At 45.5% G+C, this 22,697-nt stretch overlaps 1 protein-coding gene across 4 annotated transcripts in view; it reads left to right on the forward strand.

The window, feature by feature from the left end:
* dock11 (dedicator of cytokinesis 11) overlaps nt 1–22,697 on the forward strand; it is a 115,573-nt gene that overhangs the window by 50,863 nt on the left and 42,013 nt on the right. For 3 of the 4 annotated variants that reach the window (XM_079491133.1, XM_079491134.1, XM_079491136.1), the window contains exons 19-31: nt 5,255–5,347; nt 8,623–8,746; nt 9,341–9,462; nt 10,138–10,221; nt 10,366–10,455; nt 11,329–11,450; nt 11,873–11,942; nt 13,040–13,165; nt 14,341–14,412; nt 17,035–17,181; nt 17,517–17,600; nt 19,492–19,603; nt 20,939–20,977. In XM_079491133.1, coding sequence (XP_079347259.1) covers nt 5,255–5,347; nt 8,623–8,746; nt 9,341–9,462; nt 10,138–10,221; nt 10,366–10,455; nt 11,329–11,450; nt 11,873–11,942; nt 13,040–13,165; nt 14,341–14,412; nt 17,035–17,181; nt 17,517–17,600; nt 19,492–19,603; nt 20,939–20,977 — 1,285 coding nt within the window. The remainder of the gene's footprint in view (nt 1–5,254; nt 5,348–8,622; nt 8,747–9,340; nt 9,463–10,137; nt 10,222–10,365; nt 10,456–11,328; nt 11,451–11,872; nt 11,943–13,039; nt 13,166–14,340; nt 14,413–17,034; nt 17,182–17,516; nt 17,601–19,491; nt 19,604–20,938; nt 20,978–22,697) is intronic. The other variant, XM_079491135.1, reaches the window with a different exon arrangement.

Below are 22,697 nucleotides of genomic sequence, written 5' to 3' on the forward strand. Positions count from 1 at the left end.
ACACAACACGGGATCTGATTGAGAGGAACGAATTCTTTTGAGTGTTTTTGATTCAGGAGCAGAATGGTTCAGGAGGAAACCACTTAACTACATTTTTGAGGTTTATGAATCAATGCTTTTGAACACGCCTTATGTCTGTGTGTTGGTTAAACAATTTGGACCTGAGGCCATTCTGGTCCATCTGGTTACCAACTCTCCATCATTTAGCTGGGGGACCACCTGGAACACCCTTACTGGTGGTCCCCGGACCACCAGTAAAAGCATCTATGATGACTGTTGTCTCCTAGACCGCTTCCAACATAGAATCTGTACAGTAGCTTGCTCATCAGTTGCAGGCTATTTTATTTTTTTATTTTTTATTTTGTTGTTTTAATGTTTGGTATTCCGTGCTTTGTTGTCCTGAAGGTAATTATGATTCATTGTAACAGATTCTCTACTGTTATCACTGCAGTACAGTACAGTACAGTACAGTACAGTACAGTACAGTACAGTACAGTACAGTACAGTACAGTACAGTACAGTACAGTACAGTACAGTACAGCACACAGACAGACAGACGTGACCCAGACATACAGTATATGACAGCTTATTAACAACACAGTCAGTGTGTGACCTATTTTATATTCAGCGACATTAATTACAATGTGTGCTGCTGTCTCTGGGCAGAGAAGGGATGGAAGGAACGTCTGTCTGGAAGCCCACATAGTAGTAGTAGAGTAGTAGTTAATTTATTTTGGTCATTAACAGATAAAAAACACATTAATACAGTGCCTGCATTTGTTATCCTTTAAAGAGAAAAAGAAACATTGACCAAAAAGGTGTAGGGCTGAAGCCTTGGCTTATTGTGCCCTTTTAGCATTTGAATAGCTTGCTTAGGTAAGAAAATACAAAACAAAACAGACAGACAGACAAAACAGACACACTAGAAAACAAACAAAAAAATCATATTTGAACTGGGGATCCTCCACCCTGAAAATAGCCGATCTACAATCTCACCTTGTGAGCTTGTAGATCAGCTATTTAAAAAAATCACACTCGTGTGAACTGAGCTGTGTGTGTGTGTGTGTGTGTGTGTGTGTGTGTGTGTGTGTGTGTGTGTGTGTGTGTGTGTGTGTGTGTGTGTGTGTGTGTGTGTGTGTGTTAGTGTGTTAGTGTGTTAGTGTGTTAGTGTTAGTGTTAGCCTGGTTAATAAACCAGACCGAATCAGCCGTTGGCAAAAAAAAGTTGCCTACCAGCGGATTTCGGTCTGGCGAGGCTCAGTAGCACGCCTCTTTCCTACAATCGAGAACAGGTCGGACCAATCGGGACACGGTATGCAATATGGGCGGGCTTTGGTACAGTGACGTTCAATGCTTGAGACTTTTGACTGACAGTAGCTCTGACCAATTGCGTCAAAGAGAAAATGTTTGAACCCGCCCCCCGGGAAATGAAATCCAAGTGGAGCCAGCCCAGACTGATATACCGCGACAGTGTTGTGTGATATTAGTCTGGCTTATTAGCCAGGCTATGTGTGTGTGCCCCAAATGCGACCCCAATTAGCTCCAAACAGACAGACATACATACACACACGGTCCTTCCTTGGAGCGGTTAGCACCGCTCAAAAACAAATTCCCTCAAATAGTATAGTTTGTATGCAGTAATGGTCTTTTTTTTCATTACATTTCATTAAACCCTAACCCTTGACACTTTACTGTCATCTGGGGACCACCCAAAATCATGTGGGGACCCCCTGCCGACACGCAGTGCCAAGAAGCACTGCATGTACAGTACAGAACAAGTATGAACAGGACTACTGTAGCGCTGCCACTGACTGACTGATATGATCCCCAGTAGTAGTCAAAGGCAAGCCCAAGCCCTCATCCCTCCCTACAGTCACTTCCACTCACTATTACTGTGAGTCTTCCACTCTCCCTCCACCCACCCTCCAGTCTCAACAGTCACAACACCACCTGCAAATATGCTTCCAACATCTCCTAAACAACAGATCTGGAATGAGATCCATGCCGGGGGACCCCCCCAGTGCTTCTTCCAAGGTGGACCTGAGGGGTTCATAATACGTTTTGTTTACGAACCTGTTAAAACTCACCCGTGGCTCCCGACATGTGCGGCAGGTTACAACTAACCCGTGGCAGGTTACAACTAACCCGTGGCTTCTTGTGAGGTTAGGTTTAGGGTAAGTTTGGGGTTTTTGGTAGGGTGTCGCTCTAATGCACGAAGTGAGGTGCTGTGAGGTGAGCTTGTATATCTGCTATGTTTGACCCCTTTAGATCTGGGAACCCCTTTTTGTAACATTAGCTGTTCCTTTACAGTATAGCATAGAAAGAGGAATATCCGCACTCTTAATTTGTTTTATTTTCAGCAGCAAACACACAGCAGCGGTCTATCTATTCTAGAGAAACAGACCTGTTTCGGCACGTCGGCCTTCCTCAGAGTTTCAAACTAGAGCATGTAGTGCATCGGTGGCCTAAGTGTTAGTGGAGCGCCCTTGTTGCCGAAAAGTTGCCGGTTCGATTCCCCGGACGGGCAGGAACAATCTGGGTCGGGAAGTGATTGGTCATCACTCACCCAACACCGCTGAAGTGCCCTTGAGCAAGGCACTGACTGAACCCCCAACTGCTCCAGTGGAGCTGCTTAGTGGCCAACAGTATAAGACTGAGGTTGTACTGGTCAGCTCCCAGATTTTAATGTGTGTGTCTGTCTGTGTGTTTCTATGTGCAGGGTGTTGCTGAAAATGAGCACTTGTGCTCAGCTACTACCCTGGGTAAATAAATAATAAAAAAAAAGTCTGATGGATCACTCAACTCACGATACGATTCGTGTATTTTATATCATTTATCATTTTTCTTTTTTTTCTATAAATCGATTCATATCATCGGGATTAATATCGATATATATCGATATACGATATATCGTTACATGCCTACTGTCTATATATAGCAACATTTTTATTTTTGAATTAAAATCAGTAAGGTAATTTAGAAGGCATTTTTAGAATGGGACTCGGGTGGGGTTTAAATGAGTTAATGGGTTAACCAAATTCTCTCATCAGTAAACTCACAATACACTATCCAGACTATGCAATCCTTCCCAGTTCCCACCCAGCACTGCTCGTTAGGGATGACCACACTAATCAGTGTCCTAATTAAGAGTTTCAGCTGAGCCGTGTGGAGCTCACTTCTTCCGTTGGTCGCTCCTTATTAATCTCAGACAGCCACACTGACCTGGTCAAGCTTGAGCTCAGCAGCACAAAGGCTCTGTTCCCACAGGACTGCTCTTAACCCATTTTGGGCGGGAACCCCTTTTGGTGTTTGTTATACTTTAGCCATTGAAAAATTGCAGATCTACAAGCTCGTAGGTCTGAGCTTGTAGGTCTGCTATTTTTGAAAATAGCGCAAATCTTTGAATATATATTCTTTCAGAGCGAACGTTTTTAACAAAAACAAATTGCTTCTGGGGGGTTCCCTGGAACAACATATTTTCATTTGGATCTGCTTTTTAGGTACTCTGATCAAGTGCATCAATCCCAACCATAAGGACTCTGAATCCCCTGTACCCTAAACAGCAGACTCAAAACGACAAGTGGTAGTTAGTTAGTTAGTTAGTTTCATTTATTTGTCCACGTATGGAAATTTGTCTTCGGTCTCAACAGTAAAAAACAAACAAAGTTACAACAACAACAGCAACAACACATTATTTTCTCATGGCAAAAAAAAAAGTGCAGGACAACAGTGGCAAATACATTGGAAAAACAAACAAATCTAGCGAGACATGGTATCATTTAGTGCCTTAATGGCATTTGGTATGAAGGAATTTTAAAAAATGTTACGGTTAGCTCTTGGCACTTTGTAAAGTGTAGCTGGGGTGGGTGGAGGAGGGTGAACAGCAAAGGTTTAAGCAGACAGCAGCGCAGCAGCAAGAGAGCAGGATGAGCAGTGCAAACGTCCAGTTTAAATAGCCGGTATGAAGGTGGAATGAGTGATTGGATGAAGTGAATCATGTGTGAATCATGAGTTTCCTGACTGAACTTGTCTGTGACAGGCACGACGCTCATAGCTTTGACAGTGCGTGTTTCCCCCGCTGGTGGCAGTGGGGCACTGAGTCGATTTCGGGTGGTCAGTGTGTCCAGGCCCAAAGAAGATGAGTCGAAATGTACTGGCTGGATTTCCATGGGCATTTGGGATTTGTTGGGCACCTTCTCCATACATCCGGCCAGCTCGTTGGTGCTTTTGCGCTCCTGCATCTTTCTTGAGTACATACACATATGTTAGTGTGGGACGTCCTCGTGACCAGGACCAGTTTGCACCAGTTTGCTGGCTGGCAGCTCCTGGTGTCTTTGGCAGTGTCCTGCAAGTCTCATTCTTCTGGCTGCTATTTTGTCGCTAACCCTGAATATTCCATGAGCCCTTCAGTAGTGCCACCAACACATGGGGGGCATCGATGGCCACATAGACATCAATTTGGGTGTCCTTAATCTATTAAGACCTGGAACGTATCTGTGTCACTTTAGCGTTTAACCACTTAACCATTCTTTTATACTTTAGCTATTAAAACATTACATTTAGTAGAATCTGGTCTCAGGTCTTAAAATGTCTGAGAACCACTGTTCTAAGATGCTTGCTGTAGCGGCCCTCGATTGTGTAAGAGGACGAAGTGGAAGGTCTCAGCGGGTGGTGTTTTTAATCAAACACAGATCAGCTTCAGTTCAAGCCCCCGTTGAGACCATCCACTTCTTACACTAAAGAGGGCCGCTACAGTGAAAACCCGCTCCGCTTATCGAGGGTGCCATGGGTTGGAAATGCCACATTGAGCTTCATACAACTTCGTACATCAAAGAGTCACAGCATAGCAGGCACTTTGTACACCAAACGATCAGACAGTGTGGCAGGCACATGTGGCGCTGCTACTTTCAAGCATGCTGTCGTCCCCCCCCTGTGTCACTCTGTGGCCGTGTTGGGTAAGAAAACAGCCCTCAGCTATTCCTATAAGAAATACTGGGAGGGGAAACGACAATAAGCAACGTAAATAAACAAATTAACTTCAAACCAAAGAAATAATTGAAGTTAAAAACACCAAGTTACACGGACACTTACACTTGCTTTTTCCAAGGCAAGCAGGACTATTATTTCCTCTGTTGTCCTTGACCACAGCTTGCTGAACAGTTGCTCAGCGACGCGTCATGCCCTGACTATCACAACAAGGCCCTGAGGCCCATGATGATGACTGACTGGTGTGCTTTTGCTTGTGTTTGTTTCAGTGCATCTACGGCAAGCCGGGAGAGTCACTCTTCAGCAGCAGTAGCTATGCAGCCGTCCTGCACCACAACCAGAACCCGGAGTTCTATGATGAGGTGAGGCCACTTCCCCAGTTGATCTCTCCTATTAAGATGAATGAGTATTTGAAGTGATCAAACATCAGAATACAAGTTTAGAATTAATGGTATGAATGGTCTCAGAAATGTCATGATTTCTTTAGCTGGTCGGCCTAAAAAACATCATCATTACATTTTCAGTCTTGAGATTTTATTTTGCTTTATTCCATGGCTTCACTCAGTGGTTAGCCTCGGAAACCCAAACGTTTTTATTTCCAGGGAGAAAAGAAAAAGTCTGGGACCGAGTCCACTTCAATTCGGCACAGAGTAGCGCAAACGTCGATCACTCTCTGCTGATTTCTGATCGTCTGCACCTTTGTTAAATTGACACACACGTACACACACAGGGCTCCATCTTACGCCACCCTTATCCCTTTGCCATTTTTTACTATTTTGAAAATCATTTAAAAATAGTTCAACTAGCCGATCTACATCTACACGTTGTGAGCTTGTAGATCAGCTATTTGAACTATTTTAAAAGGTTTTTTTTAAATAGTAAAAAATGGCAAATAAGTTTAGGGATAAGGGTTAAGGGGGTGGCGCAAGATATAGCCCTGACACACTCCTCTCTCTCTGTCGCTCTAATTAATTCGTCTCATGTCGCGCAGCTGCGTCTAGATTCTCCCGGCGGATCCTGTCCATGCCATAGAACAGTGGTTCCCAAACTTTTTCATGTCAAGGACCCCCAAATTGACACTCATTAGTCCGCGGACCCCCATTAGAAAATATACGCCAGGGACCCCCATAAGAGAAGATTTTTACGTCTCTAGCAGTGACTCAAACATTTTAATTTCAAGGACCCCCAGCTTGACATGCATATTAGTCTACCTACCCCCATTTCATGGAATTTCTATCTCTGGGACCCCAATTTGTATTGTAAAATCAAAGTTAATGTAACTCTGAGAGTGTACAAATGGAACCAAATGGACCCGTTAGGGTCCATTTGGTTCCATTTGTACACTCAGAGTTACAGACCCATAAGGGTCCATTTGGTTCCAAACTATCATTTAGTTGAGGTCCCCCCTGGAACTCCCTCAGGGACCCCTGGGGGTCCCCGGACCCCACTTTGGGAACCACTGCCATAGAAAGCATACAGTAGGTGGACCCCAGGCTACTCAGTGGTTAACTCAGAGTGAGAGAGATTTGCAGCACGGTACTTTGCGTCACTGAGCGGTTCTGCATGCTCTTCCTGTACTGCAGTGCTCTTATTCTCCCACGCCCTGCGGTCTGCTCGGCTTCCTGTTTTTAACGCGTGTCGTAACTCTGTGTTCACGTTTGTTCAAAGTCCATCAACCGTCCACCTATGAATCTGTCTCGATGCACGGCTGCACGCGCACCCAAGCCTGGCAACAGGGACCCCCGCACGCACGCACACACATATACGCACGCACACTCACACACACACATGCGCAAGCACACACGCACGGACGGATCCACGCACACACGCACGACTATAAAATGGATTAGAAAATTAAGAGATCAACTCACGCATGAGTACACAAGAGCATGCGTGGACACACACACACACACACACACACACACACACACACACACACACACACACACACACACACAGGCTCACTTAGGGACTGTTAATTGGGTCTGGCTGCTATGTGGATTTTCCTCCACGTGCTTAATCCACCAGCCTGAACTAAACGAGGGGGCCCAGGTCAGAACACACAGTGGAGTGTTTCCGACTCACAGTCACAGCGGGAAACCCTTTTGGTGTTAGCATTATGTTATGCTTTAGCTATTGAAAAATAGCAGATCTACAAGCTCATAGCGTGCTACCGAGTGGCGCGCTACAAGCTTGTAGGTCTGCTATTTTTGAAAAATCGAAGAACCACTGACATAGAAACATGGCTTTTTCAGAAAACTGTCAGGATGTAGAAGACATTTTTAGAATCTGATCTCAGGTCAGAATGGGTTAACACACTACTGTACTTCCTTCATCATAATGTCGCTGCATTGGGGACCCTCTCTGGAAGCCCCTCAAGGACCCCTGGGGGTCCCTGGAACCACACTTTGAGAACTCTACTGATCTGTAGAATGCCGGTTGCTTGTTGGGATGTGTGCATGCCATGCCATGCCGTGCGAGAATAGAAGCTGGACAGCAAAGTGACACGCGCCTTGCTCATTCACAGAGTGGTGATGCTGAGTCATTTCCTTATTAACTTGTTAGGATTTGGATCTTTGACTAGAAGATGTGACTGAGCTCTGAGCCGAGTGACTGCAGAGCCATGTGTATTTCGCTCAAACATGCGGCATGCCATTTCTTGCACGCCGCTGCCCCCTTGTGGACGAAGATGAGCAGAGCCTTTTTAGTACCCACTTTGTGGTTAAGAAGTACTTTTTGAGGGCACTAGCCCCTCCTATGTCCAGCTTTGAGGGTGTGTGTGTAAACACAAACATTGTCCTAACACAAACATTGAATGCCATTGACAATGAATGGTCAGCTTTGAGTGTTTGTGTGAACACAAACATTGAAGACAAAGTGACGCAAATTGTGATTGGCCGGAACGAGATGTTGTATGATAAATGAATGTATGATGATAAGAGCGCCCCTCACTTCACGCAGGTATGATCCCCCCCCCCCCCCCCCCCTCTAGTCTACACCAAATCTCTTTGCCGGAAAAAGCAGATCTAGCTTGTAGATCGTCTGTTTTTGGACGCATGGGTTGATGTGGTTAATTATTTTTGCCTAGTAGTGACTAACTAACGGCAGAGTTGTATTTCTGGGTACTGAATCCTATGTGCTACTCCTGAGTCCTGTACAGAGATTGACTAATCTCTTTTTATCAAACCAATGCAGACTATGAGTGGGGCCATACAGTATAGGCACATTATCATTGTGATCTATTCTAAGCTCATAATTAGGGGTGTAACACAGATGGACTTGAGGCGATTTCTCAGGTGAAGTGAGGCCAACATAACATTGGGGAGGCAGTGGCTCGGGACGTAGAGTGGCTGGTAGAACAGCCGGATGGGGAAACTGTGAGGTTCCCAGTTCAATCCCTGTGGGCTCCCCCAGAGTTAGTGTCGTAGTGTCCTTGAGCAAGACTCTGAACCCCAAATTGCTCCTGATGTGCAGGTTGGTGCCTTGCATGGTTTCCTCTGCCATCAGTGTATGGATGATGTGTATGTGAATGGGTGAAATCTATGTAAAGCGCTTAAATGCGCTACTGTATATAAATGCACCATTTACAATTGTTGCATTGCCACCTGACCGGTCCCTTTCCAATGTTTTCTTCCAGGTGAAGATTGAGCTGCCCGTCCATGTGCACGACAAGCACCACATCCTCTTCACGTTCTACCACATCAGCTGTGAGATCAGCAGCAAGGCCAGCACCAAGAAGAGAGAGGGAGTGGAGTCACTGGGTACGACTGAAACTGAAGGATTCAAAATAGCAAATCATTTATTGCAGTGGTTCTCAAACTTGTTCATGTCAAGGACCACCACATTTACACTTATTAGCCCACAGACCCCCATTTTAAAAGATATGCCAATGAACCCCATAAGAGAAGATCTTTTCGGCTCTAGCAGCAGTGATTCTACAGTATTTTCATTTCAAGGACCCCCATTGACATGCATTAGTATACGGACCCCCCATTTAATGGCATTTCCATCTCTGGGACTCCCAATTCATATTGTAAAATCAATGTTAATTTAACTCAGAGTGTACAAATGGAACCAAATGTTCCTAAGTATCTATCATTTAGCTGGGGACCCCCTAGAACTCCGTCAAGGACCCCTGGGGGTCCCCGGACCCCACTTTCAGAGCCACTGATGTATTGTAAATGACATCATCATGCGATAAATGACATGGTATGAAACTGGCATTCTTGTCGATACCGATGCATGCAGTATCGGCAGCTGTTCCGACACTCTGAACAACTCTAACTGAAAGTGCACGTGACCCAGTGTGTCACTAACGGACGGTACTGTACTGTCCCGTTTCTGCTGCGTTCCAGTGGGCTTCTCCTGGATGTCCCTGCTGAACAGTGGCCGGATGCAGTCCACAGAGGTCCAGCTGCCAGTGGCCGCCAGCCTGCCGCCGGGTTACCTGGGGGACAAGAGTCATGACAACAAGAAGGTAGGTACTCTGTTTTTGTGTCGCTTTAAATTTATTTCTGAATTTGTTAAAAAAAACATCTAAAAATGGGGGCACGGTGGCACAGTCGGTATAGTGCTGTCGCCACTCGCCTCACAGCTAGAAGGTCCTGGGTTCGATTCCTGCTGGGGATGCTGTGGGCGCTGGGTGCGTGTTCTCTCCTCCGCGTCATCAGTGCTTATACCCGAGGCGGGGTTGGCGAAAGGGCCTTTCTGTGTGGAGTCTGTGTGGAGTAAACTGCCTCCCCCTGGCCAGCCGGGGCGCCTGATGGAGGGGAAAGGAACTGGTCGGAATAACGTGGTCCTTCCACGCGCTACGTTCGGCTGGGGAACCTCCCCCCTGTCAGGTGAAAAGAAGCAGCTTGGACTCCTCATGCATAGAAGGAAGCATGAGGTCAGTCGCCCAGGATTACATTAGATAATTGACACTGGGTGAAAAAAAATGTGTTGCAAAATCGTGGGATAAAAGAAAAAAAACAACCTCTGCCTCCTGGACAAGAGTCATGAGAACAAGATGCTTTCTGGTCTAGAGGGGCGGGCAGCACATGGAGCTTTCTGGTCTAGAGGGGCGGGCAGCACATGGAGCAACCGCTGTATAATATTGGTTCACACAGATCTGAGGTTTCTCACATTATGCCTGGTCTCTGTTTCTGAACAGTCGCAACCAGATATCAGGTGGGTGGAAAATGCCAAGCCTCTGTTCAAAGTGAGGACCCACGCTGCGTCGACCATATACGCTCAGGTACAATACGGCACGCACGCACACACGCACGCACGCACGCACGCACGCATGCACACACGCACGCACGCACGCACGCACACACACATACAGTGTAGTTCACACGCATGGTTCTATTTATTGGTATTTATTGTTGTTTCTCTGCAGGACCTGCATCTACACAATTTCTTCCAGCACTGTCAGCTGATGAGGACGACATCAGAGGCCAACCCAGCAGAACTCATCAAATATCTAAAGGTGAGAGGAGAGACACAGTCAGGGATTCCCAGTGGTCCATTAAAATAGTAACCAACCCAGCAGAACTCATCAAATATCTAAAGGTGAGAGGAGAGACACAGTCAGGGAGTGTGTTCAATTACCTGTGGGTCCCAGACAGTGGCCCATTCAAATAGTAACCAATGACAGGTAAAGAACAGTGTACAGCAATTTTTTGCAAATCAGGATGGAGAACTCAGTCAGGATACAGATTAAACAAGTGACATTGTAAGTGATGACACAGAGAAATGAGCAGGCAAAATTGGCACTGGAACACTATAGCAATTAAGCTGGCAAATGGCTGCTCTTTCCTGACTGGCTGGAATTTTGTCACCTACCTGAAAATGTATTTTCAGGGAGACTCCTGTTACTGAACAAAAACTCTATACTAGAGCAATGATTACTATCAGAATATAATAATGTGACCCTTTAACCAAAAAATATCACTTACCCTACCTTTAATCCATTGAGACCTGGAACGCATCCATGTCACGTTAGCGTTTAACCACATTAACCATTAACGCATTTTGGGGCGGGAACCCGTTTTGGTGTTTTAAACAATAACATTGTTATAATTTAGCTATTGAAAAATAGCAGATCTACAAGCTCATAGCGCGCCACCGAGTGGCGCGCTATGAACTTGTAGGTCTGCTATTTTTGAAAAATCGTTAAAATGTGCCTCAAATCTTTCCGAAAATTGTCATGATTTAGAAAACTTTTTTTTTAAAATTTCGACGTCAGGCCTGAATGGGTTAATTGTGATAACCATACGGCCCGCTCCCCTCTTTGCCCTCTCTCTCTCTCCCCATGCAGTGCCTCACTCTTTGCCCTCTCTCTCTCTCTCTCCCCATGCAGTGCCTGCACGCCACAGAGACTCAGGTCATCATCAACTTCCTGCCCATGGTGCTGATGCAGCTGTTTGAGGTCCTCACCACGGCAACCAAGGAAGCCCACGACATCGCCGTCAACGCTCTGCGGTCGGTCGGGGGTTAATTTGAGGCGATAACGTACTATACACACACACACACTCACACACACACACAGTCCTCCTCGAGGGTCAACAGCATAGACTTCAGATTTAAGGTCTAGGATAAAAAGGATAACATTTTAAAGGAAAAAAGAAATACAAGTCTAGATGAACATGGTCTCAGAAAATAATGTCATAAACGCCGTTATTTCCTCAAATCTGTGATCTCTTCAGCTGGTCGGCTTTTAATATGTGGAAAAGCATCAACAATAGGTTTAGAATGATCATAACCTAAACATCATCATTACATTTTCATTTTATTTCTTTTGCTTTATTCCATGTACTGTATTCACATGAGGTCGGTCATTCTAAGGTATCCTCTGCCAGAAGTTGTGTTTTCAGTGATCTTATACCCATTCTCTGAACCCTCAGGGTGATCATTCACATCGTGTCCCGATGTCACGAGGAAGGCGTCGAGCACTACCTGCGCTCCTTCCTCAAGGTGAACACCATTCACTCTCTGTCTGCACTCTATTATACTAGCACTACCTGCGCTCCTTCCTCAAGGTGAACACCATTCACTCTCTGTCTGTACTCTATTATACTAGCACTACCTGCGCTCCTTCCTCAAGGTGAACACCATTCACTCTCTGTCTGTACTCTACTATACTAGCACTACTCCTTCCTCAAGGTGCAGTAACACCATTCACTCTCTGTCTGTACTCTACTATACTAGCACTGCTCCTTCCTCAAGGTGCAGTAACACCATTCACTCTCTGTCTGTACTCTATTATACTAGCACTGCTCCTTCCTCAAGGTGCAGTAACACCATTCACTCTCTGTCTGTACTCTACTATACTAGCACTGCTCCTTCCTCAAGGTGCAGTAACACCATTCACTCTCTGTCTGTACTCTATTATACTAGCACTACCTGCGCTCCTTCCTCAAGGTGAACACCATTCACTCTCTGTCTGTACTCTACTATACTAGCACTACCTGCGCTCCTTCCTCAAGGTGAACACCATTCACTCTCTGTCTGTACTCTACTATACTAGCACTACCTGCGCTCCTTCCTCAATGTGAACACCATTCACTCTCTGTCTGTACTCTATTATACTAGCACTACTCCTTCCTCAAGGTGCAGTAACACCAGTCACTCTCTGCACTCTCACATCAACAACACCTTTCCAATAAAACACCTTCCTTTAGGCCAGTTTTCAGCCAGTGGTCCGGGGACCACCAGTGGACCTTGAGGGGGTTCCAGGTGGTCCTCAGCTAAATGATTGAGAGTTGGTAAACAAATGGACCCTTTACTAGATCTTTAACTCCCGAGAGCGAAAAATTAAACCAAATGGACCCATACGGGTCCATTTGGTTTCATTTCACGCTCTCAAGAGTTAGGTTATTAGGTTATTGTTAAACAAGTCCACACAAATTAGAGAATGTGGAAGAATTGTTATTTTGATTAACGTTTGCCTGTTATGGTACCATTAGCTTTTTTATTTGTTTTACTATATTTTAATAGTTAAAATAGCTCACAATGTGTCGATGTAGATCGGCTAATAAAATCCTGACGTGTGTTGCTCTGTCGTCTCTCAGTACGTGTTCATGACCATCAATCCTGCACCAGGAAGCTCTGGGAGAACCCACGAGGTGCTGGCCACCGCCGTCACAGCCATACTCAAACAGACGGCCGACTTCAACACCAGCAATAAACTGCTAAAGGTGTGTGTGTGCGTGCGTGCGTGCGTCTGACTGTCTGTCTGACTGCAATACCAGCCTTAAACGACAGAGGGCACTGTTGTATTGTGCAAGCGCTTGAGATAATGCAGCCTCAAAAAGAGGAGCAAGCCAAGGTTTCTGCCTATTCAGTAGCAACTCATGAACGGTGTTGAGGAACTACTACTGCACGCTTAAGGCACATTCCTCCTGCTAGCTTACAGTTGGCAGAGGGTTACTCACATTCCTCCTGCTGGCTTACAGACGGCAGAGGGTTACTCACAACGGGTTGAGGGAGTTTGGCTCGTGGTGAATCACCGTCTCTCATCATCAATCACTCAAAAGATTGTGATTATTGGGTCTGATTCATGATTGTATAGTTACTGTAGTATCGACTGTACAGTCAAACACTCTCAAGCAGTTCTGACTGAGTAACCACTGCTTTAACCCATTTAGACCTGAGGAAGATTCTACAAATGCCTTCTAAGGTTTTCTGACAAACCTCGTGTTTCTGTGTCAGTCGTTTTCGTTTTCATTCAGTCCTTTTTCGGTCAAGGACCCCCAAGATTACATGTATTTGGCCGCCGACCCAGGGACCGCCCAGAAGCAGGGACCGCCCAGAAGCAGTTAAAAACGTTCGCTCTGAAAGAATATATATATATTCAAAGATTTGTGGCACAAAAATAGCATCTGCTACGTATAACGTAATGCTTAAAACACCAAAAGGGGTTCCCGTTCAGAATCGGTTAAACAGACAAGCTGCAGGCAATGCATGTTGGCTCACTGGAAGCCTCTGCTTTGATGTAAGAGAGAGAGAGTGTGCCCAGAAGCCCAACATGTTTGGTGGTCCCATGTTCTTGTAGACCTCAGATAGTTACATGCCAAATTGATTTAGATACGATACGATGCAATCTGATTCTTTAAACATCTCGGCTTTTAAAAGTGTGTCACAAACAAACGGTCTGTTCTGCTGCTGCAAGTCCAATGCGCTGCTAGTGTTTGCTGCTAACATTCGGGAACTATTGAGCTTCCATGATCTTCTGCCAAATTGTTTCGCCACACTGCACTAAATGGAATTAATTCATCAATGCTACAAACATCTACTTCTGTGATGTTGATACGTCACCAGGAGAATACCACAATGCCCGTCCATAACGCCTCGTCCTTATCCTCTTTCACAGTACTCCTGGTTCTTCTTTGAAACCATGGCCAAGTCCATGGCCCAGTACCTACAAGAAGGCAGCCGCATTAAGGTAATATTATTGCACGTCATCATCCCATCCATGGGCCTGCAATCTTTCACGTGCACATTTACACACTCTTTTATCCCAAAAGAGTGTGTGTGTGTGTGTGTGTGTGTGTGTGTGTGTGTGTGTGTGTGTGTGTGTGTGTGTGTGTGTGTGTGTGTGTGTGTGTGTGTGTGTGTGTGTGTGTGTGTGTGTGTGTGTGTGTGTGTGTGTGTGTGTGTGTGTGTGTGTGTGTGTGTGTGTGTGTGTGTGTGGAATACACAGACCCCCACAGGGAATGAATGCTTCGCGGACCACCTGCCTAATAATAATATTGTGCCCATCCCAACTTCCCATTAAGCTCATCCCTTAACTACTCCCCCCCCCCAGCCCCAGACTGAGTACACCTCAAAATACATACATCAATAATATGATCTATTACATCGCATTACTTACCCACACTGTACATAATTTGGTGCTGCGGTTACATTATATCCGGGAATTGGTGGATGATTTATGTGTGTACGAGTGGATTTGGGTGACGTCGGAGCCTATTCTGGCATCTCTAATGCAGTGGTTCCCAAAGTGGGGTCCGGGGACCCCCAGGGGTCCTTGAGAGAGTTCCAGGGGGTCCCCAGGCAAATGCATACATTACATACACACATACATACTGTAGTGTACAGCATTTTTCCAATTCCCAAAGACTGGCCGCGTCACTCGTGAGTCGTGACCCACGGATGCATGGGTCCCACGGGGTGGGTTCCACCACGCGACCCACGGGTTAGGGTTTTCTGTGCTTACGTGCTTAAGTAAAGACAATATTGGGAATTGGGTCGCCTGGTTTTTCCATCTTTAAAAAAAAATGGGTCCCCTGGAAAAAAATAAAAAGTTTGGGAACCACTGCTGTACAGGATGTCGCAGCGCACGCTTCTAAACAACAAGGCAGGCGTACAGTATGTGCTCTCATTGAGCCTGTTTACGTTATGTACATTATTAGCTAGTGTTTAGTTTAGTTTAGTTTATTAAGGATCCCCATTAGTCTAATAGTGGAGACTATTCTTCCAAAGAGATCATTTATTTATAGATCATTGTCACTTTGGAATAACCTGCCTCAAAACCTCTGTTGCATTTACAGTAAATTAACGTTTAAAAAGCATCTAAAATTCCATTTGATACAGTGAAGTGTTGTGTGTTTTTCGTTTTTTTGTTTTCATGCTCTAACTTGTAATCTTAGCAATTTTTATTTAAATTTTATCTGAACTAATGTAAGTTGAATACTGACTTTTTAACAAATGTGTATTTGTAATTGTATGTCTACTGTAATGTTTATTCTTGTGTGGACCCCAGGAAGACTAGCTGGTTGCTATGCCACCAGCTAATGGGGATCCTTAATAAAAATCAAAATCAAATCAGGCAAAGCATCACAATACAAATCTTAAAATGCAGTACAGTATGATCAATGTTGGTGAATAAACACGCAAACTTAAGCTGCATTCAGACTTGAATTTAACCCATTTTGGGCGGGAACCCCTTTTGGTGTTAGCATTATGTTATGCTTTAGCTATTTTTGAAAAATCGAAGAACGACAGACATAGAAACATAGCTTTTTCAGAAAACTGTCAGGATGTAGAAGACATTTTTAGAATCTGATCTCAGGTCAAAATGGGTTAAATATTCTCCTCGGTTCGTCCCCTTTTTTGCTGTCGCCAGGTCGCGCCGCGCCCGTTCATGGCGCTCGCGCAACTTCTCGTCTTTGCATGGACTTTGTATATAATATAATATAACCGCTCTGACCATCCAAGTCTGAACGCACCTTTAGAGAACAACATTTACATTCAGTGTAAAATAAGAAAAGAAAACAGATTTGTATGTCCAAAAATAATAATCTAATCTAATTTCCTTTCTGACTATTGCTGCCTTAAGTTTTCTTAAGTATTTCTTGTTAGAGTCAAATATGGGGGGAGCACACGCCAGTATGCAACTATGCAATGGCTCTGTACATGACTGTTTTCTTAAGTACATTGGTTTTGGGCAGAGGGAAAGTAAAGTGACTAACTGTTTTAGTGTTAAATGTTTTAGTGTGTATAAACATTAGCTAGCATTACATTAGCATGTATTGAAATGAAGCACCACTTTAACCCTATATATACAGTACATCAGCTACTTGGAAATAGTAGATGCAACACGTTGTTTGTGAGCTTGTAGATCTGCTATTTCCGCGTACAGGAATAAGTTCAGACAGTCATTAGTGCGACACCCTACCCCAAACCCTAACCCAGACTCTTCTTCAACAAAGATGGCGAAAGCAAACATTCTTTGTTCTGTACTTATACATACAATAGTATGGTACAAAACACTGAAGTCCTTAAACCAGAAACCTAACCGTAAGCACGACGCAACGCATGTCGGGAACAACGCAACGGTGATTTGTGCATCTCAGACTTTTGGTGTGTCGGATAAGCGTGCACACCCTTATTTCCCCCAAAAAAATGTAACACAAATCTTGAACGAGGGTCCCTGGCACAAAATAGTTTCAGATGGGGGTACAAAATAATACATGTCACTTTGGGGGTTCCTTGACATGGTAAACAGTTGGAGAACCACAGTTTCATGTGCATTGATTCTGTCGTGCGGTTTTCTTTTGGACAGATGCCACGCCCCCAGCGCTTCCCGGACAGCTTCCACCAGGCTCTGCAGTGCCTCCTGCTGTCCATCATGCCTCACATCACCATACGACACGGGGAGATCCCCGAGGAGGCCCGCTGCATCAACGTCAGCCTGGCCACCTTCATCAAGGTCCGTCCGCACCCCCACCCCCACCACCACACCCACGCACCACCACACCCACCCACCACCACACAAACACCCAGCCACCACCACACAAACACCCAGCCACCACCACACCTACCCACCCACCACCACCACCACACCCACCCACCACCACCACCACACCCACCCACCACCACAATCACCACCTCACCCACACCACTTTGTCACACTCCAGCTCTGCTTGACTAGCACTCGCGAGCGCTCAGTTTCTTCTGCCCCCTCAATGACACAACTCTCTCATCTAAACGGCGCTGGTCTTCTAGACTAGGATCATTCCTAACCTGTCCCTCCTCTCTCCTCAGCGGTGCATGACCTTCATGAACCGAGGCTTCGCCTTCAGCCTGCTCAACGACTACATGTGTGGCTTCGGCCTCAAAGATCCCAAGGTAAGGAGGTAGCCTCACCCAGAGCCTTAGATATAGACAGAGTTACGCAAACTGCGTTCACTGCATTGGGCCAGTCCAATGGCGGCTCTCCTACATAGACTTCTATTGATAATAGGGACAACCAAGTGGGACAAGTCCTGGACTGGAAGTAGGCAGAAATGCATTGGACTCAGGCAACAGCCCAGCTTTAATGATCTTAAATCCCTTTATTTTAGATAACATAAACATTAAAGAGACTTTAGTTGTTACTGTACAATACTTTAAAACAGTTGTCATGTTGCACACATGCTTAAAATAGCTCTTATTTGCGCCGCCCTCGTTGAAAACAATGTATTTCAAATTCCAGCTTGTCTCAGTTCAGGGCTGCATGACCAGTGCTCAAGCGCTCGGTTTCTGCCCCCTCAATAACGTAACTCTTCTATTGGATGGCTCTGCCCTCACCACCACCGCACGCCCTGCTACACCTGCAACTGCAACGTCGATAACAAATCATGTGACAGGGCGTAGCTGAAAGCTGAGGGCACCATTACACTTGACACGGTGCTCACAGCCTGCGGGTACCAGCTAGCTGTGGTACTAATCAGAATCTTCTTTTATCTTTATTGTCACAAGTGAAAACGTGGGTGGAATTTGTTTTTGTGCATAGTTCCCATCGTGTTATATTTCCACGAAAACAGGGGTGTGGTTCAGGTTCAGGTTTATTTGTCATATGTATAAATACAAGTATAAATACAATGAAAATCATTTTGCTCAGAGCATTCTCAATCTTATAACACAGGACATAGACAAACATCTATAGTGCAAAGAAAAATACAAAAACACAGACAAAGTGCAAGTGGGTGACAAAACAGTGCAATACAGTTAAAGGTCAGCTGTTCAGCAGCCTGACTGCCTGGGGGAAGAAACTGTTGCTGAGACGGGTGGTGCGAGATTTGATGCTCTGGTAGCGTTTTTTGGAAGGGAGTTGTTTGAACAGGGTATTTGCGGGATGGCTGGTGTCTTTGATGATGTTGTGGGCTTTTTTCATACAACGAGTGTTGTAGATGTTGTGGAGACTGGGTAGTTCTGTGTTACCGATGATTTTAGCTGCTGTTTTAACGGTCCTCTGCAACCTGTTGCGGTCCTGAGCGGTCGTGTTACCGTACCACACTGTGATACAGCCAGTTAAGACACTTTCAATTATACAGCGATAAAAGTTCACTAGTCCTTTTGTACTTAGGCCAAACTTTTTAAGGCGCCTCAGAAAGTATAGTCGCTGCTGCGCCTTCTTGAGGATGTACTCGGTGTTGAGTGACCATGTGAATGTGTCTGTGATGTGTATGCCCAGGAATTTAAAGTTATCAACTATGTCGACAGATGACCCTTTGATGGAAATGGTGGTGTGGATACCTTTGGACTTCCTGAAGTCTACAATGATTTCTTTGGTCTTATTGGTGTTAAGTGAGAGGTTGTTGTTATCGCACCATAGAGTTAGATCTTCTATCTCCCTCCTCCCTCCTATCCCTCTCATCACCGTCGGTTATTAAACCGATCACTGTGGTATCATCCGCAAATTGAATTACGCTGTTATTCCCACATCTGGCGACACAATCAAACGTAAACAAACTGTACAACAGAGGACTGAGGCAGCAGCCTTGGGGCGCACCGGTTCTGGTGTTTTGTGTGTGCGTCATTAGTCATTAATCATTGTGTGTATTCCTGCACTATCTGCATCGAGTGATCTTGGTACATAGAAATTTAATTATTGGAGATTCTGACTTTCAAATGTACACACATTTTGTTTTGATTGTATTGTTCCACTTTTTTCGCTTTGGCAATGTAAACGTATGTTTTCTCATGCCGATAAAGCCTGTTGAATTGAATTGTGTGTGTGTGCGTGTGCGTTTCTCAGGCGCTGACTGAGATGAAGTTTGACTTCCTGATGACCGTGTGCAACCACGAGCACTACATTCCCCTCAACCTGCCCATGGCGTTCGGTCGCACCAAGCTGCAGAGAGTGCAAGGTGAGGGGTCGAAGGTCACATTCCATCCTCTCTCCCACCTGTCCCTGCATCATGCTGCTCCCCCACACACCACCCACCACAGACCTGGGCCCCCTTTACACGAGAACGCTGTCCATGGAAAACGGCAAAATAAAGTATCGTTTTTGCTGGAGTCCGTTTAGACGAGAACTGCGTTTTCGGGGGTTGAAAACTCCTTCCGGAGTGGAGATCTTTGAAAACGCCCTCCTCCCGTCTTAAACGGGTGAATCCACAAAACGTGTGACATCATGGCTCATGTGGGCTCACAACGCTTATGTTTATTACAGCCGTAGGCCATATTTGGAGTTCCTAGAATGAGCAGGCGCTCCCTCGCCCACGCTCATCCTACGAATACAAATGTAGCGACTTTGGCGATGGCGAATGTAACGGAACGTACGGTACACGCGTGCCTGGTCTATATGGCAGTCCGTCACACCGCCACCTAGCCACCTGGCATGCACATCACAGCGTTGTCAGTCATTACAGCGGCTCTGTGTAAGAGGCTGAATAAAAAATGAGAACGCAACACGGGACTTTGCCATTTTCTCTGGAGCCCGTTTCCGTCTAAACGTGGCCCGAGAGAGCCAGAGATCTTCCACATCACCCCCCATACCCCACCTTCTTACTTCCTAGACCCCTATTAACCTGCCTGATTGGACTCAAACTCCTACACGTCCTATTACTGTAACACCCGCTTCGAATGTCATCAACCGATAATCACCACTACAGTATGTTCTTATCTGGACCTTGCAATGTAGGCAATATGGACATTTCCTACATACTGCCTACCGCAGCGAGTAGGCGACTAGGACACGCAGAAGTGAAATTACTGCCGCCGAAGCGAAAACATCGTGAAACTGACTTACATTAAGACTGATATGAGGTTAGGGGACTTACGTGGCCGGTTAAGTCTGAGGTTAGGGTTAGGGTTCGGGTTAGATTTAGAGTTACGGTTAGTAAATTGTCGGATCAACAATGGCTTACAACAATGTCAGTATGTGGAAATGTCCATACTGGCTGCGCTGCTTGGTGTTGATAAGGGCTGATGACGGAGATTAAATCATGTGATGACATCCGAAGCTACTAATTGTAAAGTATTTTGATCAAACACCATGAATGTCATTATTCTAACGTTGACTGTCACATGTGCATTAATTAATCCCCAACACACTCGGACACTAAAATAATGTTTGTTGTCACTGCCCCATCAGCAAATTGCAATGATGTATGTTATTGAAATGGAATGCATGGAATGTTCACATTAATTTGTTGACCCCCACCTCCCTTCCTTTTGTTTTTGTTTTTGCTTGTGGTCAGATTTTATTTCATACGCAACGGAGCTTTTTGGCGCTGTAGGTAGGTAATGCCCCCCCTCCCCTCCCCTGTCCCCCCAACCATGCATCTGTTTGTTGCCGTATGCAAAACGATCGACCCCCCCCCCCCCCCAACCCTTGCTCTGACTTGCAGCACTAACCCTCCCGCCCTGCCGTGACTCAGTCATTCTTATACCAGTTGGCCGTGCGTTCCCCCGCGCCCCCCTCCCTGTTCGTCACTCTGGTCCCCGCAGCCACGAGAGACGGAGCCTGCTAAAGCGCGAAGAAAACCTATTTTGTAGTGTAAAATATTAATAATAATAATAAAACATTCTTACCTATAAGGTAACCGTGAATGGACTGTGGGTGTTTTTCACCTAACAAGTTGTAATCGCTATAGTAATACTTGAAACTTTGCTCATGCATGGATATATATGCTAAATATTCTGTAAGTGCTGACATTTTAACGCAAACATACACATTGCTGACCGGAAAAAGACAAAAAGAAATAAAGAAAGAAACCAACCAAAGAAAGAAAGAAATCGAAACAAACGTACCAAATAATTCATCTCATAAACCTATTTGTGACTCCGTTGCGGTCTAAAACTATACTTTATCGGCAACATTTATTTATTTAATTCCCACCACGGAGTAATTAACCTCCGTCAGTGTCACCTGACTATCCACCTCGGAGGTGGTCCGTGCGTGGCTGCGGGGACCAGAGGAACGCGCGGTGAGGTGGGGCTGGGCGCGGGGGAGCACACGGCCAACTGGTATAAGAATTACTGAGTCGCGTCCTGCTGGTCCCCCACGGGACTTCCCCTCCCCCCCCCCCCCCACTCCCCCATTCACTCTCACTCACACTCCTCATGTTGCTTTTCACCGGGCCGTCTAATTAATTTGGCACGGCGGCATCGTTCGCACGCCGGCCCTACTTATCGATGGATGGATCGCTTGTTCTTGCCTGGGCCTGTCTGTCTGTCTGCCACGCGGCGACGGAGCTTGGGAATGATCTACTCACTCCCACTCCCTTCTTCATGCACCTGTCTGACTGATTTAAGACTTGGGGAAAAATACAAGGGAACAACCCTGTTTCACACTCTCTCTCTCTCTCCTATCTATCTATATATCTATCTATCTGTCTATCTATCTTCTCAGTCTCTGTCTTCTCTGAGAAAACGACAGAGGGTAACTCAGTTAATAATCTGTGTGGGCCTGTTATGATATCGACAAAAAACACACACACATCACACAGTCACACACACACACATCGCAGCACCGTTCTTATTTTTCACAGCCGGGTTGGACTAAAGGTTGCCCGCACCGTATGCCTAACGCAGGTTCCTTTCTGAATTCCCCTCCTCCTCCTCTTCATTCGGGGGTTGTTCCCATGCAACAACCAAACCAAGCGATGCCTGGAGAATGAACATGTGATTTGGTTGAACGAATGTACTGGAACTTTGTGAAATATTGTTGTCGTCGTGCAATGTTGCATTAGCGTTGCTCTGTGCACTGTACTGTTGCATTATAGCGTCAAGAGGTCACTGTGACATTTGAAATGATTCAAATGCACGCCCGTCGCCCGTGGACGGAGGGTTGGCTACAGTACATGTCCATTACTGAAATACAGCCAAGCCCCATGCAGGGCTGCAGGCCAAGGAATGGAAATGAATATGGAAATAATGTGTTATCTATCTTAGATAAAACACTTGCATGTAAAGTACCTTGGCCTCAAATTAGAGATACCGTGCCACGCGATGTGA

Source organism: Electrona antarctica, assembly GCF_951216825.1.
Source record: "Electrona antarctica genome assembly, chromosome: 21".
Taxonomy (NCBI): Eukaryota; Metazoa; Chordata; class Actinopteri; order Myctophiformes; family Myctophidae; genus Electrona; species Electrona antarctica.